This window comes from Electrona antarctica (genome assembly GCF_951216825.1).
Source record: "Electrona antarctica genome assembly, chromosome: 6".
NCBI classification, from domain to species: Eukaryota; Metazoa; Chordata; class Actinopteri; order Myctophiformes; family Myctophidae; genus Electrona; species Electrona antarctica.
Window position 1 is genome coordinate 13,733,958 of NC_136811.1, and position 24,399 is coordinate 13,758,356.

The following is a 24,399-nucleotide window of genomic DNA, read 5'->3' on the forward strand; positions in this document are numbered from 1 at the left end:
TGGAATTGCGTTGCCAGGGAACATGCAGCTTGGGTCTACCCGACCGACCCTACTGATGTTCATAAACACGACGAACTCAGCAACAGAAAACATGAAGAGCATGAACTGTACTTTCCTGTGCTTTTTTCTGCAAACTTTAAATAAAGTATTCAATCAATCAATCAATCAAGTTAATTTGATCAAAAAAGGCAAATGTTGCAGATAATAATAATAATAATTATTATTATTATTATTATTATTACTATTATTATGAGATTGTTTATGAGATTGTTGTTGTGTTGTTGCTAATACTACTAACAATAATAATAATAATTCTTCTTCTTCTTCTTCTTCTTCTTCTTCTTCTTCTTCTTCTTCTTCTTCTTCTTCTTCTTCTTCTTCTTCTTCTTCTTCTTCTTCTTCTTCTTCTTCTTCTTATTATTATTATTATTATTATTATTAGATTGTTGTTGCGTCCACTCCTCTGATGTCAACAGGACAGTCAACAGGACAACCAGCCAATCACAGATCAATGGTCCTGTCCTTCCAGGGTATGGGACTACATTTCACATTTAACTTTTCACACATGCTTCACAGCCGTAGTGTCAAAAATGAGGAATGACTGGAGAAGTGGAGTCTGAAGAAGAGATATACGACCAGAAGTGTTTTCAGACTGTTTGTCTGCACCGTCTTCTTGAGGTATCATTTGGAAGTGGAACTCATGAGTGCATAATTTGTTCACAGTTTAAAGCATTAAATTCAGAGAGGGCAGTTGGCCCCTGGGCGCCGAGAGAGACAGTGATATTTCAAATTAAGTGCTGGAAAATAAAATGAGAAAAGTATTTAATCTGACATTTCTATTATGCATTGTGTGTGACAAAACTTGTTTTGGATTTGTGGACAGGTTTTTAGTATAGACTTATTCTTATAAAAATGCAAATGGCGCAAAGTAACCCACCCTACCCGCACCCACCCTTGACTTGAGCCGACTATTACTACTAAGGAAAAAGAGTACTAGGCAGAGTAACTGAGTAACTTAATAATGGGCGGTTTGGGGCACAAATATGACAAATTGCATTATGTTATTTCATGAAGACCAGTACCCCATGGCTACAGTAGGCCTATAGGCCTATATGCAATTCCGCTATACAAAAACTGTGAATAATGCTGATATCATGGCATTTGAAACCCCACAACTGGATTAAATCCAAGTCCCTGTAATGTAATTTTTTGTAGTTTGTTTTTTTCTTCAAAATTTCAAATCTATTGTGTTTATAGTCAGATCACAAAGAGATGGCTGACCGGAAAGCAACATATTGTGGGGTCATTTTGTATTTAGATGGTTTTACTTATCTGTTATTTATGTAATTGCAGCTTATAACTCTACAATAATATTTTGTTTATAAAGATCTTAATTTATGTGAACACAAAGGATTATCTTTGTGCCACCCAGCCATAACATTAACAGAAAGGCCAAAAGGTGCGTCTCGGGAGCAGGACGTGTACTGTAACAAAAAGAAGACAATGTACTGGTCTGGCACAGTTATTTATTCAGTTAATTGCAGCCTCAGACTGCAATCAATTATTACATCTTCATCAGAATCAAACAGATAGAACATTATATTTATACTAAGGCTGTTGTTAATCACCTTCCAGGTGGATGAGAGGGCCAGTGCACTCAATTAACACAGCTATGTCTGTGTTATCCAGCAATAATCAATGTGGTTGGCACAATGCCACACACCACCACAACAGTGCAGCCATATAGAAAACACATTTATACACTGCAACATAAAACTAAACAAAATACATACATACATGGATGCACCTGGGACGTATCCTCAGTGATGTATCCCAAGGTCATCGGGGTTTCGGGTCTCCCAACATCATACCCCTCACTCAGGTGACCCAGCCGGGGTGATCAAGTCCCGACTTACGTCCCAGTAGCTACCCTCGATCAGTCCCATTAGGGAAAAACCAGGGCCACACAATCCGTTCCTCCTGAACTACTCTGCCGGGACTGGGAGGTACCATTCTGGCGCGTGGAAGGACTAGGCTCTGTGGGTTGACTCCTGTCCGGGCCCCTCCTACGTCTCACCAGGTCCACTCCTGCTCTCACCAGGTCAGGCCCTGTGCGTTGCACCAGACTCCCAGCACCAGGCACTTTATTCAGGAATGGTGGATTCTCGAGCCGCAACAGTTCCGCAGGCTCCACCTTGCCCTTGGTGGTGCCGCAGGCTCCGCTTGAGGCTTGAATGGCCCTCCTAAAGGCCTCACCGTGGGTTTGTTGGGCTTCTTCCTCACGGAAGACACAGGCTGGGGCGCCAACCCATACGGCTCCCGGGTGCCGTCTAATTTCCGGCTGCCACCCGTCTCTCCGGTGGTCACCAGACTATTCCTGGTTGTCACGTAGTCTATTCCTATGAGTCACTATAAATAGAATAACTAAACAAAATACATACATACATGCATGCATAAAACATGACAATGTTGCAACTCAAAACTTTAGACAAGAGGGCGTGTATTGTGGATCCTGTATGCTTCCATGCATAGTATTTTATCACATCCTCAAGGGAACAAATCTGATAATAACATTTACTCAAGTTTTTTCCTATACAGTATAATGCTGCAGTGTATAATGTGCTTTCTGTAAGGCTGCACTATTCTGTTGTGGCAATTTGTGCCAACCAAATTGATTATTGCTGGATCACACTGACAGGCTCACCAAGAAGGTGATTAACCAACAACAGTCTATAAACAGCCTATAAATAAATATAACATTTGCCTCTGTGTTACATACATTTTATCATCTCCATTTGTAGCATTTTTTCTAATAAAAGTCACATGTTTGACCGTAAGGTTTGACCCCACAATGCTTTCAGTGACTGAGTCACAGCCAGTCAATATTATTTGTAACATCAACAGAGCACCCAGAGGCCGCCACCCCTCGTCTGTGTGTTGTCACCACCAGCGTGTGTGGCCGGTGAGTGATGATCAGGGCACAGTGTGGACAGACAGACAGACAGACACATGCCTACTGTTGACTTCTCTTTGTTTTTGTCTCCACACGGCTTTTAATTACATTTAATGTTATGTTTTACAGGAAATTCTTGTGCAGCAGCAAGGGTCACGGACCACGGTACAGTTAAGAGTACATTGAGGCCTCACATTGATCACATTGCAAAACAGACATTGTTCTTAAAGATTACATAGGCTACATATCTGACAAATGTACATACAGTGTGTGTGATTAAGATCCTCTCAGGTGTTTTTGATGAGATAATTTTGCTTTGGCCAACACAAAGTCTCAACCACCCATTGTTAATTAACATAGTGTGACAAGATTAGCTTGGGTCAACAATTCACGAGAAGCCTGTTTGCTATCCTATTTGCAAGATTTATTTTGACTACACCCAGCATAGTTTTTAATAAGGCAGCAGTTGACCTAGTTGTGGCTATAGCACAATAGTTTAAAATGCAATTGTAGTATATCATAATTGTATATCATAGTTCCCAAAATTATCAATCATAAAAGCTGTTATTTTTCACAGGGTTCCCATTTTAGTCATAATCATGTAAGTATGTGCGTTACAGCCACGTGGCTGTATCTGGTGGACTTGCTCATGTGGAAGAAAATACAGTATTTCTGGTGGACTCTTGCTCAAGTGGAAGAAAATCATTCCAAATGAGTACAAATGACACACATGGGAATAGTGAGCAATTTCAGTGTCATTATTGTGCTCATTTTTAGTATGGTCCAGTTATAGCTCAGAGTTAATTCCCTTATGGGAATTGAACTCTTTACCCTAAACCTAAGGAATGAATGCTGCACTCTAGAATAGGAATTCTCAAAAGCTTAACTCAATGACCCTCTGGGTAAATAGTAAATATACAACATTATTCCAATGACTAATTGTGCCAGAGACTATTGTTAGATTCAGTAGAGCTAACCAATGGCTTCATACTGGGACCTGGAATGTAATGTTTACCATCATGTTACTCTTAACGGTGCTCTTAAAGCCACTGCACACTATTGGTTATTTTAGTAAAACATATTATTGTGGTGCAATATTGGGGGGAAAAATCATCCTTGATCTGAAAAAATGAATACAGCACTTTCAGTCAGCAAAATGTCATTGCTGATGCGCAAGGTTGCACTGACTGGATATAGAGTAGGTTGGAAATAAATACAAAATATTATAGATGTGTGAAAGCTGGTGTGGTGTGTAAAAGCTTTCAGTCCACAACGTAGCATCTCAGAACCTGTTTTTGGGGCCTGATGACGAGTGCGACCCACTATAGTTTTTTGTGTGTGATATATTTAAAGATGAAACTAACCTCTATATTAATTCTATAGAAATAGTAAATATATATATATATATATACATTTGACCCTACCATAACATTTTTGTATAAATGACAACATTAACATTTAAATAAATATGGCCTCTAGTCTAAACCCTAGTTTGGGAACCACTAGCCTATGTTTGAGCCGGAATGTGAAACCTTTCTCTACCTGCTCTCATTCATTAGGGCCCAGCCAACAGAAAACAGTGAAAACAGCCTGTGATTAAATTAACCAGTATTATGTTACCCTGATATGGGGTAAGATCACCTACTGTACACACACGGCACAGTAGCACTAGACTCCTCCTCTGCTCTCCTTTTTTGTGCAATTGCCTCATACTGTTGTTTTTCCACGTCTTTCCCATATTTATTACTTCTCAGGGGAATGTCTGGGGAGTTTTTATAGGCCCCAGCGAAAGCTCAGTTAGCTCTCCAAAGCGGTGAGTGCACATTTCACATTTATATGTCCATTTGTGTGTGTGTGTGTGTGTGTGTGTGTGTGTGTGTGTGTGTGTGTGTGTGTGTGTGTGTGTGTGCGCGCGCGCGCGAGAGCGTGTGTGTGTGTGTGTGTGTGTGTGTGTGTGTGTGTGTGTGTGTGTGTGTGTGTGCGTGTGTGTGTGCGCGCGCGTGTGTGTGCGTGCATGCGTGTGTGTATGTGTGTGTGTTCTGTATCTCCCCTCCCCCACCACTGTCCATTGTATAATCACAGCTCTTTACCTGGCTGTGTGCTGTGTGTGCAGACACACCCTGCTACTCCGTATGGACCAATCACGTCTCAGGAAGATACACACTCCAAGGAGGTGTTGCACTTCCTGCCTTTGGTTTGGTGAGAGAAGAATGGTGCAGGAGAGAAAAGAGAGACTTGTCTGCGTTTTTGCTGAGGGGGTCAAATGCAAGAAGTGATCACGTTGGCGTTAGGGGTGTGGAAAGGACGGGCGTGATTTGTGGTCCTACTTGGCCGGCCTTTTGACTTGATTTGTGGCAGTTTGCCCTGTTCTGTAAACTGGGTCTGGCTCTGGTAGGCAGGGAAGAAGACAGAGAGAGAAGCAGAGAGGAGGGGGAAGATAAGTGTCAATCTGTTGGAACTTGTTTGGGAATTCGAGGAGAGAAGGAGGGGAGGTGGGCGGGGGGAGCCAGAGAGAGAGAGCTAGACAGAGAGAAGGAAAAGCAATGAGTGCTAAGGCATAAACATTAGGCTTGTCCAGACAGAGTGACACATTTGAGGTTAAAGCTATCGAACACGAGAGAGACAGAGCACCAGGATTACATGATAAGAGATCAACATTTTATTTTGATTTGTTTTGTTTTTTGTCAACGCCACCTAGTAAGACTGAATTCGGTGAAGGAATGCTTGTGAGTTGTGCAATTTCATGCTTCCACCTCTGAGTCCAACAGGAGGGAGGGAGGGGAGGGGGGACTAGACCTCTCCAAGATTCTTCTATTCAGGTGAGTCTCTCAGGTTTACTTGTTTACTTCTTTACTGTTGGGTGTATTTCCGAGTCACACTGTTCTAGGCTCTTGTTGTCGAGTTTGAACACAGATTGATTTTCTTTTTTTCTTTTTGTTATTGTGGTTTACGTGTAACATGCCATAAGTGTGTGTCATGAGCTCTGGCTCTCTGAGTCTACTCTGCGTTTGGTATGCTGTTCGACCAAGAACTATATGCGATGCAGTCTTATAGATTGCTGTATTTGAATGCTTTGAATGTTTGCTCTGTCTGTGGACTGTGAACTCCAGCAGGGCACAAGCCACAATTACTGTACAAAGGGACACACGCAGTGTGTGTTCACGAAAAGCTTTCCAATATTAAAGAAAGAGGCTGTATATAATACTACAAAACATCCATTACGATATATCCCATATGTATCCCATACATTGCTATTTTGAAACTGAAATACGCTGACTTTCCAGTTGTAGCGGTCAAGTCAGTTCTTTCAGTTTTCAGAGGTAGAATCCTTTGGAGAAGCACTCAGGCAATCAGATAAGCCCACTGCATTATGAGAGGGCCAAAAAGGCTAAGCTAAATTAACCCAAACTAAAACCTCTTGGTTAAGTTTTCCAGCTTCCTTTCGGTCAGTGTTTTATTAGAGACAATGCCAGCTATTCCTTATTTCAATAATATTCTGATAATTGGTGCCTGGTGACTCAGCCTGACCATGTGCTCCTATAGTGAGCACGAATACCAGAGTTCAAATCCTCTCCTCGACTTTATTACATTTCTCCTCTCTCCGCCCCTTGGTTTCCTATCTCTCTACACTGATCTAATTAAAGAATAATAAGAAAATCCTAAAGCAAATTAAATATTATAAAATTGAGACTATTTCTCTATTGACTCTTCTGAATCCCTGTCTTTCAGCTTCTCATAAATAATGCCACAATGGGTACCAAAAAGCACAGTTGGGCTCTGTTCGACACGCTATCTGCTCACATCTCCAGCGACCGCAGCCACAAGCCTGCTGGACGGAAATCCCGGGATCCCAGCCCTAGACCGGGAACAGCCGCTGCCCCCACGGAGCGAGAGAGGAGCCGAGAGGAGGAATGGAGGGAAAGAGAAATGGAGAGGCTAAAGCAAGACAAGGCAAGAAGCAAAAGGAAAGACACGGAGCCGCGGGAGAAGTACCCAGAGAAAGAGGGGGCTCCCACACCCAGAGCAAGACAGGGGGAGAGAGACCGGAGAGACCGAGAGGGGAGGCAAGAGGCAGAGGCACGGCCCAATGGAAGGCCTGTTTCGCACTTTGAGACAAGGGTCCTCGATAAAGAGGCGGAGAGGGCACGGAACAAAGGGGACACGTTTCCCCGAATGAGAAAGGGTGATGACCAGAGGGACAGAAGGAGAGACCAGTTTGGCGAGAAAGACGCAGTCAGAGGTGACAGGAGGCCGATGGAACGGCAACCAAGAACAGCCACCGACGACTTGGAAAGAGAAAGGGAGAGATTGTTGAGGAAAGAGAGGCAGGGAGATCGAGAGAGGCACAAGGAGAGAGACCGGGATAATAGAATAGAAGACAGGACAGTGAGGGGGAAGAGGGACAGACCGAGGGAAACCGATCGCGGCTCCCGGGAAAGGAGGAGAGAGAGAGACCCGGAGGTCAACGACCCATGTAACAGAAAAGAGAAGGACATGGTTAGAGAGAGGGATAGACTGAAACCCAACATTGGAGAGAGGCAGGCCCCTCGTGGAGCCTCGCCACGCAGAAGACCAGAGAGGGACCTCTATTCGGACCACGAGGGCCAAGAAAGGGCAGAGAGGATGGCAGGAAAGAGGGGCACCAGGAGTGAAGGAGACAGCGATGAGGAGATGAGCAAGAAGACACAGAGGGAGAGGGCGGAGAGCAACGAGGAGAAGCCGAGGCACAGCAGGAGCGAGGGAGATGACAAGGGGAGAGTGGCGAGAGACAGAGACGGACAGCGGTACAGGGAGGACGATAGACGGAGAGACACGGGGAGACACGTGAGGCAGGAGGAGGGCAGGGATAGGGATAGGAGAAAAGAGAGGGAGGGTGAGAGACGGCGGGATGGCGAAGGGGCTACGAGCGACGACAGGCAGAGGGAAAGAGAGCGGTATAGAGACAGGGAGGCGGAGGAGAGGAGGAGGTGCAATAAGAGGAGTGAGAGAGAGGCAGATCCTAGGAGGGATGAGGCGGCGGCCAGGGGTAGCCATGGGAGGGCCCCCCCTCAAGGCCAGAGCAGTGGGGAGTGGAGCAGCGATGTGGAAAGCGACAGGCAGCGGCATAGGGCAAGGGAGGAGGACAGGGAGTCCGGTAAAGAGAGCATGGCAGAGAGCAAGAGTGCCGGTGCTGGGAGGGAGGTGGGAGGAGGCACAGAGAGAGACCGCGGGGAGCGACAGAGAGATGAGAGACCCGACAGGGAACGAGGGGAAGAGCGGACAAGGCCGAGGAAGATGTGGCTGGAGCCAGGGAGAGGAAAGTACAGTCAAGGCTCCTCTTTAGAGGATGAAGTAGGAGAGGAGAGAACAGAGTCGGGCACAGGGAGCGGAAGGGAGACGCACAGAGAGAAAGAGGAACTAGAGGAAAGCTACTCTGACCCGAGAGCGACCAGAGTCACATACTTAGAGCAGCGAGGGAGGGAGGAGGAGGAGGGTGTGAGCGTAGATGGAGAGGAGGTGAGAGAGGCCTGGGCAGGGGAAGACAGAGGACGGGCTGAAGGAAGGCAACTGGGGGACGAGGGGGGGAGTTGCGACAGTAGCGAGTGCTCAGGTAGCGAAGAATGGAGTGGGACTGATAAAATGCCGTCGGGGGAGGACGGTTTTATCACTGCCTCCAGCGGCGGGGATGAGGAGGACGAACGCCTGTACAGGGACTCCAGGGAATCCTGGGAAGGCGAGGCTAGCCATAAGGGGCATGGGGCGGAGAGGGACGTCCAGGAAGGAGGGAGAGAGGAGAGTGAGGATAGGGTCCAAGAAGAGGGAGACGGTAGAGAAGGGAACAGACAGGTGACAGAGAAAAAACCCACCTTTGTCTTTTGTGTCATCGGGCAAACCCTGCCTCGCTCTGATGGGCCCAGTAAGTCGCCCAGTGACTTGTCTGTGGACACCAGGCAGTCACATTCAGGAAGTAGTGTGTGTGGTGACAACATCACGCTCCAACGACACAGTGACTCGCCTCCTATTCCTAGCAGAAGTGACAAATGTTCTGTCATCAACATCAACGAAGACCGAGTGTCTGAGGCTGAGGGAGAAGGGGACAATCACAGTGTGCTGAACGAGACCGGTGGAGGAGCCAAGGGCAAGGCGGAGCACCCGTATGCCGAGATAGGTCCAATAAGGAAAAACTCAGAGACTGAAAAGCTCCTTGTGGCGTGGAGAGAGAGAGAGACATTGCTTACGGAGCAGAAGGAAAAAGAGAAGGAATGCATGGCAAGCCCCATCGATCCCTACGGCGAGGTTGGCTACCAGGGGGATTCTGCACCCATTTCAGCTCCCTCCGATGAAAACGGACACCTAAGAACACACATTGTGCGCACAGAAGAGGAGGAGGTGGCCATCCGCATCCGCATGAGCGGAGCGTGGAGCCTAGAAGAGGAGGCCAAGCGTCACTCCCAGGCCCCCCACGTCAAGTGGGCCAAAAACGTTCTGTGCGAGATCCTGGGCCGCTCTGAGGACCACGCCATCGCTGATGACCCCCAGCCGAGGTCACAGGAAGGCCAGGAGGTCAATCAGCCTGACGAAATGCCAGAGGGAGAGCAACAGCAAGAAGAGCAGGAGGAAGAGGAGGAGGAGGAAGAGGAGATGGTCGTAGAAGGGGCTGGAGAGGTGCCCATCTATGCCATGGTGCAGAAGCAGAAAGCAGGCAATCAGAACTCTGGGACTGACGTCTCGGAGGGTGATGGGGAGGCCGAGCCACAGGAGATGGAGGAACTGAGAGGTATGGGGCAGAGCGAACCAGACATGCATGCTGACCAGGTCACAGACATGCATGCTGACCAGGTCACAGACATGCATGCTGACCAGGTCACAGACATGCATGATGACACACACACTGACACACTGTTAGACACAGGGAGGGAGGATGCGCACAGCACTCCCACGGACACGAACACAGAGCCGTCTAGTAGACAGCCGCATGTAGAGAAGGCAGCAGTGGGAGAGATGCAGGATAGGATTCAGGACGGGGGGAAGGCTGAGGAGATCAGGGAAGAGAGGAAACGGGGATCAGAGGGGGCTGAGGAAGAGAAGAACAGAGCGAGAGAGGTGGAGATGTATCTCTCCGTGAGTAACACCCTGTACAAACCCAGCAGCTGCCCCAGTCTCAGCTATGACAATGAGGTGGAGCTCCCTGGTTCAGGCATAGCAGTCGGAGGTCAGGGGGGAGCCGAGGAGAGAATGGGGGAAACCGAGGAAGAGGAGGGGGATGAGGAGGTATTTGAGAGGGGTTCTGGTGAGGAGGTGGGAATGAGGAGCCAGGGAGAGGAGGAGGAGGAGGAGGAGGATGTGAAAGGGGAGAGCGAAGAGGGTGGGGAGGTGGCGGCAGAGAGGAAGGCAGCGCTGGTGAAGAGCAGCTTCAGTTTCCGAGATTTGGGCCCTGAGGCACGTTTGCGGAATAGGGGGATCCGCAAAACCACAGAGAGACGAAAACGAGAGTCCTTAAAGGAGGCTGATGAAGAGGAAGGTCTTGCAGGGGATCGCAGAACCCGAATATTCACCACACCAGGTAAAGCAAGGAGCAAAAATGGTGGACACAATCAGGTGGTTGGCTCCTCCAAACTGGTCCACTAATCCGTTTTGACCAAATAATCAACTCACAGCTTTGATAATCGCCTCAAAGCCACTAATATTTTTTTAACAAATCATTTCCAATCACCTAACTGGATCAACAATAACAAATAGGCTGCCACAGAGAGGAAATGACTGATTTGTTGATATCTTGTGCAGAATGTGCACTCTAAAAAAACTACTAAAAACCCCAAAAACTCTTAATTTATGTGGCCTCCTATAGTATGTATCCTTTTCAAATTTGGCCTTATGAAACAACAAGACGTCTTGTGGCTCATGTCCTGTCTTGCAGCCTATTATGTTTCCTCGTGGTATAGGGGTAATTTCATCATACTCCTGTCTCCTGTAAGTCCTGTTTACAGTTTCCCTCTAAACAAGCGTGTTTCTTGGAAGTGGGAGTGTGCTTCTGCAGTGTGTCAGTGACGGGTAGTGGATGATGGGTGGAGATCAGATAGCAGGAAAATCCCTCTAACCTGAGTCTATAACAGGTCTCTCATATCCTGTCTGGCAGACAGACACTCGGTCGCTAAACTCTATCTGAGTAGTATAGTTTTGTTTCTATTTGCTTGCTTTATTTATTTACTAATGTATTTAATTTAATTATTAATACATTTTATTTATTTATTTGGCTATCTATTACGTTTCGTCATATTGCCACATTTATTTAGTTTTGACTTTATTCTGCAAGCATTCGTTAATTCTTTAGTTTCTTGCACATTGGTAGTACGGCCATACCAGAGATGGGCGCGTTTGACCAAACCATGCTGCTGTGTGAAGAATGGATGAAGACTTACGTTGCCAGTCGATATTACAGATATGTTGTTCTTACAGATGGGGAGGATTGTAGAAGTGACAGCTGGGGAGAGGTGGATCTGAGGTGAGTCCAGTAACCCGTTTCTGATACCATAGGAGTTGCTTATTCTGTGTTTTTGTTGTGGCTTTCTCAAAGAACAGAACATTGTGTGATGCGTTTTGTGCCCATGTGTTTCAGAAACACTGTTGTACTGTTGTGTTTATAGGTTGATTATACTCACACTTGTATCAGGTTAAAGGTTCAAGGTTGTGCTTTATTGTTACATCTTGTGTACAGGTACATAAGAGTGAAACGTATTTTTGTTTGGCTTCCTTCAGACAATGCATAGATAACATCAAACATCAATCACAGCAAGCAAAGGGATAGAATAAAGAGTGCAAGAAAGAGCAAACAACGAGTAAAAAATAAAAGAGTAACATATATGCATATTTTCACTGTGGTAGCAAAGTTAGGTAAAGCTTATGTTCCATATATACAGTAAAATATAGTTTAGAAATAGTTTAGAAAGCAATTCAAGGACAATTCTCAGACTCTGTGTCTTTGTCAATCTTCACCATTGCAGGAATGTTTTGGATACAATTGGAAGAAGAAAAAGAAACTCCAAGTTTTTCAGTGAGTATGTCTTATTATTTCCACTGTTAGAATTGTACTTCAAGTAACAGAAACAGAATCATATACTGCTTGCCACTATGGATAATAAAAGTTTCAATTAAATATGGATACTGTACATGCACAGGCATGCACAGATTTCAATACTTTTTCTTCAAAGCATACCTTTTTCAATGGGCCTTAGTATATTTAATAAAATATAAGGGTAAGAAAATTATACAGTGGAATTCTTATTATAATGTGAATTCAGGCTACTACTGGTTGATTCCGTACTTTGAAATGTCATGCAGTATGAGGGAGGCGATTGGGAATTATACGGTTCTTGGTTCAATCCCCACCTCTCCCTTGTGTCGAAGTGTCCTTTAACGAATCAACTGCTCCCGTTGAGCATGGTTGCTGACTTGCATGGTGTCCTCTGATGTCGGTGTTTGAATGTAGTTTGAACCCGGGCTCCCACAGAGTTAGTGTCGAAGTGTCCTTGAGCAAGACACTGAACCCCTAATTGCTCCCGATGTGCTGATTGGTGCCTTGCATGGTTTGCGCCGCCATCGGTGTATGAATGTGTGGGTGAATGTAATGCACAATCTATGTAAAGCGCCTTGGATAAAGGCGCTATATAAATGCACCATTTACCATTTAATGCACATTGTAAAGTGCTTTGGATAAAGACGCTATATACTGTAAATGCACCATTTACCCTTCCATTCCTATTGACCACAGCTGTTCCACAGGGAGCAAGACAAGTGGTACTGGGTATTAAGGGCATTGCATAAGGGCAGCGTATCTTTAATATTACATGTCCTGTGTGGCATAGAGGTAGAACACTTCCACAGAGTCCTGGGTTTGTTTCCTAACAGCACTTGGCTGGTTGCTGCAGTGATAAGTAGTGGTTAGCAACCCTGTCTGTTTCAGGGGAGTCGTGTGGTTGTCTGCATCCTACCCAGGCCAACAGTGGAGGATTGACGGGGACCGCAGCACACATGGGGAATTGGCAATTATTAAATGACCACTTCCCAATGTGCGTCTGAGGATTCCCATTCAGTATAGGGACTCAGTCAGGACATGGCCTTTCTGTCACTACTAGCCTAGGCTGCTACTGTACTCTAGTCTAGATCACTGTCGCCTATGACCTGGCACTGGGACATATTTTTATGCTGATTTATAAAAGGTCTTTAGATGTATATGACAGTTCTGTCTCACTCTTTAATTTCAGCATTTCAACATGTTCTTCTGAAATGTCAATTCATTGATTTATTTCCGTATAAAGTCACAACTTGACATTTGATTTAACCCAAACATTTGTGGTCTTATGTTTACGTATTACCACATGTGGTGGATATGAATCATGTCATTTTGAGGATAATCCCTTTAAAAACCCGATACAACATTTATGACTGGTCAACATAATGGCCTGGGACAGTGACGTGTTTACAGATCTAATCTGGCTATCTGGTTTTGACTCGCTGTGGTTGGGGATTAATGGTCGTGATTAAAGATCATTTCCCTTGTATCGCTGTGTGTGATTCACTGTGTGTGGCCACTGGCTCACTAGTTGTTTACGTGATGCTTTGGTTGTTGAAGGGAGATACAGGCAGGAAACGGCTCCTTCTACAAACTTGTATTTTTAAAACGACCTAAAATGGCAGCAGCTCTCTGGCCCAATGAGTCACTGGGATATTGCGTGAAATTGGACAGACCCCGTGTGTGTGTGTCTGTGTGTGTGTGTAAGAGAGAGTGTCAGACTGTATACATGTGTGAGCCTATGTGAGATTTGTTAGTCTGTGCTTTGTGCGTGTGTGTCTGTGTACATATGCGCTCCAGGGCTTCAGACAGGTTTCTGCAGGTTTATTCATATCTCTTAACTGGCGGGGGGAAAAAAACAGCTGCTGCTGAAGACCTTGCATTCCGACAAGTACGTGTAAAGGGAATGTGAAACACAAACATAACCCTCTCGAGTCAAAATCTCTTACCCTCTCTCTCTCTCCCTCCATTTACTCCCACTCGTCCACTTTCTCTCACCTTTCCTTCCTTCCTTCCTTCCTTCCTTCCTTCCTTCCTTCCTTCCTTCCTTCCTTCCTTCCTTCCTTCCTATCTTCCCTACCTCCTCCTCTCAGATGCAGCCCAGCTCTACCAGCAGTACAGCGAGGCGGCGCAGAACATCGAGATCCTGCGGCAGGCTCGCTCCGACACCGTCTCCATCCCCGTCCCGCCGCCGTCCTCGTCGTCGTCTGCACCGTCGTCCCCGACCTCCTCCTCGTCGTCGACCTCCTCGTCGCCCCCTCCCGCCCGCCGGCCCCTGCCTCCCTTACCGCCCGTCCCCCACCCGCACTCCCTCTCCCACGCGGGCTCCATCACCAGCATCAAGAGTCTGACACTCCCGGAGCCGCCGGCGCCGCACGGGCGCAGGTCATCCTCGCCCCGCCTCTCCCTCGCCGCCAACACCCAGACGCTGTGGCAGGACCTGCCCGGGGTCAGGAATAGCACCGAGCTGGGCGAGTTCACGGAGGACCAGAGACGGCTGCAGGAGGTAAACCTCCAGAGCCACTTACTGCAGGAGACGAAGCGGTTGTTGTGCATCAGTTTTGTGTGCTGAATAGATCTCCTATTTTAAAAGTATGAATTATCAAGCCTACATTTTTTAAGCATGAATTAAGCCTAAAATGTACGGGTGCCCAGTAATTGGTCCTAGAAATGACATGTTTGAGGGAAATAAGAGGACATTTCTGTAGCACAAACGGTACCGGTACTAATAATGATATAATATTTTTTATTGACATTGAATCAGATCCCTGTAAAATGTATGCGGTAGGGCCACCGAAGTGATTGTGTGCGATCGATCGCAAATTAAAACGTTTGATTGTCACAATGAATCTTCTGCAGTTAGAAAAGGGTTGATGACTCATTGTTGTTACCCAAATCACAGACTGATTAATTGCATATTAATCATCATTAATTATGGCTGTAATTAGGCAGTATATAAATGACGGAAGGTGACGCACCACTTGCCAGAAATGACTGTTGCCACATTTCAAGTGAAAAGCCATCAAGAAGTGTCCGCCTGAAGGCATAGCTTGTTTTTTGCTACAGGCGTGGATTCCGTGGAAGTTTAGTTTCCTTTTGTAAAATCCCCAAATCTAGTCATCACTTAAAAGCCCCCCGACGGCCAAGTGCTTAGTCATCGTTCACCTCTCATTGATATGTTGTTGCTGGTTTCCCAGTTGTCTTCGGAGTTTCATGTTCTTGTATGATTGGATTCCAGAGAAGGAGAGGTCCTTTTGCTGTCTTGTTAGTAATTAGACCCTGACATTTTAGGAATGTAGCCGACACTCCTGCCCTGTTCACATACAAAAAGCACAAGCATAGAATGAGGTTGGATTACCAGTTCAGCATACAATCAACCAGCAGTATAGTCTAAATGGGTCGGAGCCATAGTGTATAATATTCATTAATTATGCAAAGGGAAATACCAGAATATAGGCATCGTGACTATAAGCATAGTGATTTTACAGTAAGAAATGTTGACTATAATTATGCAATAGTAGAATAACTGATGCATGTAAAACCAGCATGCAAGTATAGGGTTTTTGCCTGGTTGTGCCTACAGCATAAAACAAGTTCATGCTGCATCAAGCCTACAAAATGTTTTTTCTACATTTCAGTTGTCCTCTGACTCTTTCCAGATCAATTAGTTGATCTTTCTCCATAATGAATATGGGTGATATATTTTCCTAAAAAGCTTGTTTAACGTTCTTTTATTTATTCTTTTCCATCCTTCCCTTTCCTCCTTCTTTCCTTCCTGCCAGGTGAGATTTGAGGTGGTGACATCGGAGGCATCCTACTGCAGGAGTCTGGACATCGTGGTGGATAACTTTGTCAAGTCCAAACAGCTGGGGTCGCTGTTGGCCACTCAGGACAGGAACTGGCTGTTCTCTCGTCTGGCTGACGTCCGCGCCATCAGCCACAGGTCTGATTAATGTATATGTTTAGATTGCACCATCTAGTACAGCCATGTCTTTGCTAAAACTAAAATTTAGTAACCAAATTTGACTGAGGCACTGCCATTGGATTTTTTTGAATTTTCGTTTTTTTCATGTCATATGAAAGCATAGCTTCAAATTGACATATTGGTTGTTCAGTTTGACCCACCCGTTTTGGAGATGTGGCTTATAGAGTAATGTCTTGCAGAAAACAGCGAGTTGAGAAAACAGGCTTGAAAGGTTCACTGTCGATTTCAGCTCTGACACTTATTTCAGACATGCTCTAGTATGTGAAGAGTCTGCCTGTGCTATTAACTCATTTAAAAAAGAAAAAAGAAAAAAAGAAAAGTTTTTCTCCTCTGGTGAAAAGCTGGAATTCGCGCGATGGCAGGCTCTCAGTCAAATCTGGTCACATACTGTATGTGCTCGTCTGACAACTCGGCATGTGTTACATATCACATGTACTACCTTACCTGTGCCTCACCAGTATAATTTCTGCATGGGTAACTCATATACTGTACATGGATATATGGTTGGGCGGATGTTTGACGTGCTTCTCCTGACCGTTTCCTTTCAGTTTTCTGTCAAAGCTGGAGGAGAGGGTGGAGTCGGACACCATGCACTTTTCTGTGTGTGACATCATCGCTCGCCACTGTAAGCGCTTCAGAACGGTTTACGTGCCCTACCTCACCAACCAGTCCTATCAGGACGCCACCTACCAGAGACTCATGTGAGTCAACTTTGTATTGTTCTTCCTTTATGGATTTGACTGGCAGTAGTACATTTTATTATCTTCCTTTTATAGTGACTGGCAGTATGTACATTCTATTTATCTTCCTTTACTGATAGGCAGTAGGACATTGCACTGTGCGCTTGTTGGTCTACTTTTGATGTGCCCCAACCCACACACACCTACACACACACGCACAAATAAGAATAAATCAGCCTTTGAGTGCATTTTATTGGCACATCCAAAACTGACGTTTGAAGTTAATGTTCTTCTTCGTACTGAGTCACTTGTGGATGTGCCAGTAGATTTCACTTAAGGGAGCTATGTGCAGACCTTCTTTCATGTCTTCTGTTATTGGTCCAGCAGAGCACTTGCCTTGCACGGTATTTGGATGTGCTCGACTACTCCATATACTGTATGTATTATTAGACAGCATAGAGTAGACATATAAGGAAACCTTTTCTGGTGGGATTTTTATCCAGGATTGTATTTATATCCAAAAAATGTATTTCCTCAAGTATTTTCAACTGAAATGTGGATGATCGTTCAATGAAGTATAAGTTAGCCTTTTGGAAGGGAGCGATCCTAGCAAATACTTGTTTGTATACAGCTGTACAAATATTGTTGTCTCTTTCTCACGCACGCACGCACATGCATGCACACACACACACACACACACACACACACACACACACACACACACACACACACACACACACACACTCACTCACTCACTCACTCACTCACTCACTCACTCACTCACTCACTCCTTTGTATTCTTGCCTCTCAGGAATGAGAATCCAAAGTTCAAGCTGGTTGTGGAGAAGTTGGAGAGGAGTCCTGTTTGTCAGAGGCTTCCTCTGCGCTCCTTCCTTATCCTCCCCTTCCAGAGGATTACACGCATTAAACTACTGGTCCAGGTGTGTGTATTTGTGTGTATTTGTGTGTGTGTACTTGATGATAACGTCCTGAATCTTCCAGTGTGCCGTTTTCCCTGCTTGCGTTTATCTTACTTCCACACCGTTTCTTTCCGTCCAGAACATAGTGAAGAGAACGGCGGCTGGTACTGAGGAGGTGGTGCAGGCCATCAAAGCCTTGAGGATGTTAGAGAAGGTATACTGTTTGACCGTCTCCTTCTGTCTTCTTCCATGACGTTTTACATCACTTCCTCGTAACCCTATCTCACATTTCTTCTCTTGTTCCCTTTTGTCTCTACTTCTCTCCCTGTGGTTCTCTCCCCCGTTCCTCAGCTGATTCAGGAGAGCAATGACAGCATCACGCAGATGAAGAGTATAGAGTCCCTGGTCTCCCTCAGTGCCAAGGCCGACTTTGAATGCCGGGTAAGTAAGGACTCAATAGTGATGTTGTCACGGATCAACAAAAGAACACAAGTCTATCCAAATCTGTAACAACCTGGTTGTATTTCCTAATGTTATTTCTTTTACATGCCATTGCTCACATCTAACTCGCTTAATTAGACTAGCTTTACTCTGTGGTCACACTTGCGACTGACAAGTGACTAGAAGTTACTCTGCAATATAGGCCCCTGTCAGCTAAATGCCTAACTGTATTGTGTCATGTGTGTGTGTGCGCGTGTGTGTGTGTGTGTATACTCCAGACTCTCCCCCTGGTGAGTCAGTCTCGGAGGATGGTGAGAGAGGGTCCAGTGACAGAGTTAATGGACTTCTCCCTAAAGGAGACTGAGAGAACCGTCTACTTGCACCTTTTCAATGACTACCTGCTGCTCTCGCTGCACAAAGAGTGAGTCTCTGCTGCTCACCGCTCATTTGAACCACAATTGAAAACAAATCATTTCATGTTGGGCACTGAACTGCTTGCTAATTCTCAGTGAATGTTTCTCTGCCTTCCTCTTTGTCATCTTAAAAAAAGAAATCCCACTTCTTATATCCTCCACGCTGTTAAAACTCACTCAGTGCCACGTGACGCCTTTGGACGCCTTTCCCGTGACGCCCTCGTTGCCAATGGCGCCTTTGGACGCCTTTTATTTATTTTTTATCCATATTTTGAAAATTGCTCTAATCTGCATGTCAGGTGATGACATGCACATTACATGCACAATAGAATTTCATTTTCTTTCTTTTATTTATAATGGGCTTCGGTGGCAACGAGGGCCAAAACTGGTGTTCACCAGGTGGCACTGAATGAGTTTTAACAATACCTTCCCCATCTCTCACTGAAGTTCTCCCTTGCTCTATGCCCCTCTCTCTGAACATGCTCACTCTGTCATGAACACCAAATGTAGTTGTCCTATCTCTTGTTTACAAGAACCTTGCAATACCGCCAAATATGCTGTCCTTCATTATACAATAAATCCTGAAAATAGCCGGTCCAAACCCTCACCCTACCAGAGCAGCTCTATCTCTTCCTTTCCTTTGTTTATGTCTCAATGAATAAATCCAACATAAAAGGAGAATACTAGACATCCCTTGTAAAGTAAAAAAAAAAAAAAAGCACTTTCTATATATGATTTAACTTTATCTCCTTTTTTCATCCAGAGGGGGCAGGTTCACAGTGATAGACCACTCTCCGGTATCAGACCTGCGTGCTGAGAACTGTCGCGTCAAGCTCCACTCCCTACAGAAGAATCTGTTCCGTCTCCATCTCTCAAACAAAGCCCTGCTGCTCAGGACAGACACACAGTAAGAGAACAAAGAGAGAGTGACGATGATTGACCTTTGAACTTGTGGCTCTCACCTACGGTCCTATGAACACAGACCCATGCCAGTTTCATACTTTCCCACGACTTACTGTACCAATGCCTTCAGCTGGTGTCACAAGTCTAAAGTAAAATATCAAACAAACAGAATAAAAGCAACAGTACTCTGGGTCCACAGGACTGGCGGTTGAGAACCATAATTCCAGAGGGCGTGTTCAATCACAGGAAATGTCCCAACACAGGATTTATGAACGTTGCAAAATCTTATGTGAACTTCCTTTCTGTTTTCAGGAGCGATAAGCTACGCTGGATATCGGCCGTGTCGCGGCCGCATCCCGAAATCGATTTTTCTGCTGCACAAGGTGAGAGCGCACATCCCACCTTAAACTTAATTTATACTCACTCGGCTTCAGTTTTATAGTGTTCCAGTTTCAATTTCATCTGTTCATTTCTTTGTGTCATCACTTCCCATTTCACTTTATCCTGTATAATTTCCAATTTGAATGAAATTGGTATCCCGACCCGCAATGATTGCTATCAGAATATACAGCTGTATGCATCATGCACCTTTAATGATGATGATAAATTACGTTGATAGTGCTTCTCATCTGTTGATACAGATCTGGAAGAGATTCACAAATAAACTATAGTAAACAAAATGATGTAAAATGAAAAAAGGTGAAATAAAGGGGTTGGGCCACTACAGATGGGATTAAAAGAATGCTTGCTGGATTGAAATTTGTAAAAATGTGAGATAAAAAAATAGAATAAATTAAAATGGTGTCAAAAGAAAACATTAAATAAGTTGGGCTGCAAAAACAAATGCTTAGATATTCAGCTATTGCATGGATGTGCAGTGGGGAATGTGGCCAAAGTAAGAATTGGAGTGTCACCTATTGATCTGACCTGTTCTCTCTCTTCTTGTCCTCCCAGATTTCACGCAAATGCAATGCATCCGAGCCTTCATTGACAAGCAACCAGATGAGCTGTCCTTAGAGAAGGCTGACATCATCCTGGTGCACCAACAGAGCAGTGATGGTAAGCAGTGTTGTTTTTGGCAGCAAATTTCTATTTTAGTTTAGTAATAGTCTTTGGACTGAAACTTCATTTAGTTTTAGTCACATTTTAGTCATCTGGAATGTCTTAGTGTTAGTCGACTAATATGTATTTTGGTGGGCCTTGATCATAGGCGGATCTAGAGATAAAGGGCCCCTGGGCCACCAACATGCAAAGGGCCCCCCCCCCCTTGTTTTTGGAGACCTCCCTCTGGAAGCCTTATGGATAAACTGAGGGTTTAAACACTTGCAGTAACATGATGGTTTAGGACAGGGGTTTTCAACAGGTAGTCAGTGGAGGTATTGCATGTGGTCCCTGACCATGCATTTAGTAATGTAGGATTTGTAGATTTTATTTTTACATTTTCTTTCTACTAGTTGAGAAACAGTGAACTGAATGACCTGGTGACATTGATGACCGTCCATGCAGTCATTTACTGACAAGTAAATGACTGTGACAAATGACTTATACTGGATCTCTTGTCCACTAGTCCCTTCCTAACATTTTAGTCTAGTTTTTATTTGTTGACGAAAGTGTCAATATATTTAATCTTAGTTTTAGAGACCAAATGGAATTGAGAAACTGTTCTAAAGCAAGTCAAGTGAAGGAGGTGAGCCAAGTAGAAACTGGAGAGGAAACAAGTGGATCCATTAGTAAGGAATAAGAACCACTGAGTAGATACAGTACTTTGCCAGTAGAGGAGGCAGTTTGACAGCGATGTATTCAGCTTCAATCCTTGTCTAATGTCTGGGGTCCCAGATCCCTCTCTGTGGCGTGATGGCACAGCATTGGGCAGAGCACAGAGTTGGGTTTTAGTGACCTCTAGAGTTGCAGATGGGTTTAGTAGTCGGTTCACTCTGAGTGAACTCTCCCTCCAGGGTGGTCCCAGAACCACTGATGGCTCCAGGAGCGTTAACTTATAAAAAAAACAATTCTCTCCGCTTCAGCACCAAAAATGGCAAAAAGGCTCACGTTCTAAACTTGGGTTTGACAGGCCTGATTGAGGGGCTTAACTGGTAAGCTGATGGCTGGAACTCTTGTCAGATAAAACTGGATACAAACCGTAAAGTTAAGCTACAGTTGACATGTTAAAAACAGTTACTAAATTTGGTTTAAATCCAAATGGAAAAGTCTTAACACAAAAATAACTAACTTCAACCTCTTAAAGGATGACTTCACCCAATTTCAACCTATCTTCATATAATTGGTCCTCACTAATGTTCATTATAATATGGTACCTTTTCTTCCCTACATGGTTTGTGTCTCAGAGGAGGGCTATGGACAGTTCAGAAATCCACTAGTGGTAGGCAGGTTTGGTCATTTCAAACGAGATTTAAAATGTATTTCTTTCTCTTATTAACGCAAGAATAATGGCTTCTATTATAGCATGCAGGAATTGAAAGTCTGCAGTATTATACTGTAGGTTTAAAAGCTCTAATAGTAAACATTTAAAACATAAAACATAAAAACATTTATATAAATTGATAAAACACTTTGACAAAAAAACATTTAGATAAATTGTCACACATCAAATCACAATTTTATTTAGGCAGTAATCTTCGGTCTTCTTTCATTCCTCTAGATGGATAGAGAGAAAGAATAGGAGACGGAGAGAGAGAGAGAGTAAAATAAAGGCAGACAGACACTAAAAGGGTGGGAATCCACTAACATTTGGGGGCTGTGTGTCTCCTCTGATCTTCATGTTGGACTTGCGTCACCTCCTGGTCAATTGGTTTCCGCAGTTCACTGGGACAGCTTTAGGATGACTCCATCCTTTAACACCCCCTCTATATAACCACGATTGTGTGAGGTCAGGGTCTTTTGTTATTCAAGGGGATTTCCAGGACTGGTCCAGATATCCTGGATCGGCCATTTTGGTCACCTTTGGCCAGTTATAATTTGCTGACCAGCAAAATAACCAACAAATGACCCCTCTCTGTGTAAACACGGCATCGGAGTTTCGTATCTCACCAAGCCACATGAGGTCGTAAACGTTCTCTTCTCACCCCTTCTGTGGGAAAATGTTTGTAGTGGAGCAGGATGCCTTTGTGTGTGACTTGCAGTATCAGGGGTTTCTCCCCTGAATGTTCCAGCAGTTGCAACATGCTTATATATCCATATTTTGCATATGCATGTGAATAATATTCACAGATTCGCCCTTCATAATGCTACAGTGCAGCTGTGCTTACTGGTTTTAATCTGCTGTACTTTTTAACCTGAATTGAATTCTCCATTAATGTTATGTACTCTGAATGAGAAAACTACTGCTGCACTTCCTTATGTTTCAATTACAAACAATTCATCACCCAGTATTGGGAGAATTATTGTGAACAGAACTAGAGTTATACGTTTTCTCACTATTTGGTGCACTGAACACAGACTTGTGGGAGAGGACAAACTCAAACACATTGATTGCACTTAAAATCTTAAAATCAAACATGCCTTTTTCTCTTGCAAACTTCCTGAAGTTCTGTCTATATTCCTCAGGAACCACCAGTTCATAGGCGATTTAATAATTGCCATATTAACACAATCATAATTTTAAACTGTCCTCTAGAGGGAGTGCTTACCCCACATCTTGAGCTTTTCCATGTATTCCCTTGAAGCAGCAACCACCAAACATCCAATGGCCACTGGAAGTGTAGAGGTGCTCAAATGCACTAAAATATTAATCTACTTAAAACTACTTCAAAGAAAGAAGTGCCTTTCTGTGAAAATAGTCTTTAAAAGTTTTTTGAAAAACGTATGTTGTGCTCAAACTTTTTCATGTCAAGGATCCCCAAAATGTATTTGACCGCCGACCCGCTTCTCAAAATATTTTGTTCCATAGAACACCATAAGCAAAGATCTGAGTTAAAAATGTTCACTTTAAAATATATTCAAATATTTGCACACATTCACGCTATGAGCTTGTATATCTGCTATTTTCGAATAGCCAACCAATGTGCTATAGCTAACATCCAAAATGACACAGATGCTTTCCTGGTTTTAATGGGTTACAATAATCTGTCTCTCTTTTTTCCCCAGGTTGGGTGGAGGGGACCAAGCTGTCTGACCGGCACCGCGGCTGGATGCCCGAGTCTCACCTGGAGACCATAACTAACTCTATAGTTCAAGAGCGCAACCTCTCAGATGCCCTCAAACTTACAACCGCCACGGCTGCTGTGTGAATGTGAACATAGAGACTACAGAGATTAAAGCACCCCAGGGTGCCGTCCTTCGATTTGGACGTATTGGACCTGAAACGGAGATCTCTGCTATATACGAGCTGGTGCAGTTCTGGACAGTGGATGATGGAATACCGGGAATGTGGATTCCCTTCTCCATGTTAGAAAATAGTACGATTTCAAGTACTGTAAGGTTGCATGTAGCAGTGTTTGGTCATGCTGGGCCCTTATTCTGGCAGCAACCGTTGCTGAGGGACAGCGTATGAGGTGCCTGAATTATTTTTGTTTGGGGCCTTGTGACTGTGAAAAGTGGGTTCAGACAGAGACAATCTATGAAAATTGTATTGAGATAATATAACTAGCCTAACACCATGTGTATATGCGTCACTGGGCTGTATTGAGAAAATGTGTTTTAAGCTGAACTAGCCTTTTTGTGAGAAACATACGTTTTAGCTAAATGTTTTATTTTTTGTATATTGAATAGAACTTTAATTTGTATTGGTTTTTGGTGAATTATATGTTGAACACAGACGGCATGCAAACTATACAACATCCCAAAACCGCAAGTGCAATTTCAAGATGTACAGACAATTATTGTAATATTATGCATAGACAGTGTTTAAAGACATTTAAATGTATCAAATAAAAGCATGTGTTTGGATAGATGGACACATGCATGATCTATTCGAAGTGAGCCTGAATAATTTATTTAAGGTATATGTAATGTTGAAATGTTTTAAATCTGTGCTAAGCCAATGCAAACCACACAACTCTGGCATAGCCTACAAAGTGCAAGATGGGAAACATACAG

At 44.2% G+C, this 24,399-nt stretch overlaps 1 protein-coding gene across 3 annotated transcripts; it reads left to right on the forward strand.

Moving 5' to 3' along the window:
- Positions 1-5,067: 5,067 nt before the first annotated feature.
- arhgef5 (Rho guanine nucleotide exchange factor (GEF) 5) lies at positions 5,068-24,278 on the forward strand. 3 transcript variants are annotated; one of them, XM_079504827.1, is made up of 16 exons: positions 5,068-5,772; positions 6,683-9,748; positions 9,797-10,496; positions 11,390-11,435; positions 11,935-11,984; positions 14,096-14,508; positions 15,785-15,945; positions 16,536-16,688; positions 17,479-17,608; positions 17,727-17,801; positions 17,939-18,028; positions 18,307-18,449; positions 19,205-19,348; positions 19,657-19,727; positions 20,299-20,403; positions 23,449-24,278. In XM_079504827.1, the coding sequence occupies exons 2-16, from the start codon at positions 6,704-6,706 to the stop codon at positions 23,589-23,591; spliced, it is 5,469 nt and encodes a 1,822-aa protein (XP_079360953.1). In that variant the 5' UTR covers positions 5,068-5,772; positions 6,683-6,703; the 3' UTR covers positions 23,592-24,278. The 3 variants fall into 3 exon arrangements, with proteins under 3 accessions (XP_079360953.1, XP_079360952.1, XP_079360954.1); XM_079504826.1 differs by having other exon boundaries at positions 6,683-10,496; XM_079504828.1 differs by lacking the exon at positions 9,797-10,496 and having other exon boundaries at positions 6,683-9,710.
- The last annotated feature ends 121 nt before the right edge of the window (positions 24,279-24,399 follow it).

Excerpts from the sequence above, each read along its gene's own strand:
- arhgef5 (XM_079504826.1), top strand. The coding sequence starts at position 6,704 with ATGGGTACCAAAAAGCACAGTTGGGCTCTGTTCGACACGCTATCTGCT. Across the intron at positions 10,497-11,389 it reads CCGAATATTCACCACACCAG|ATGGGGAGGATTGTAGAAGT; the intron begins GTAAAGCAAGGA and ends TTGTTCTTACAG. Across the intron at positions 14,509-15,784 it reads ACCAGAGACGGCTGCAGGAG|GTGAGATTTGAGGTGGTGAC; the intron begins GTAAACCTCCAG and ends CCTTCCTGCCAG.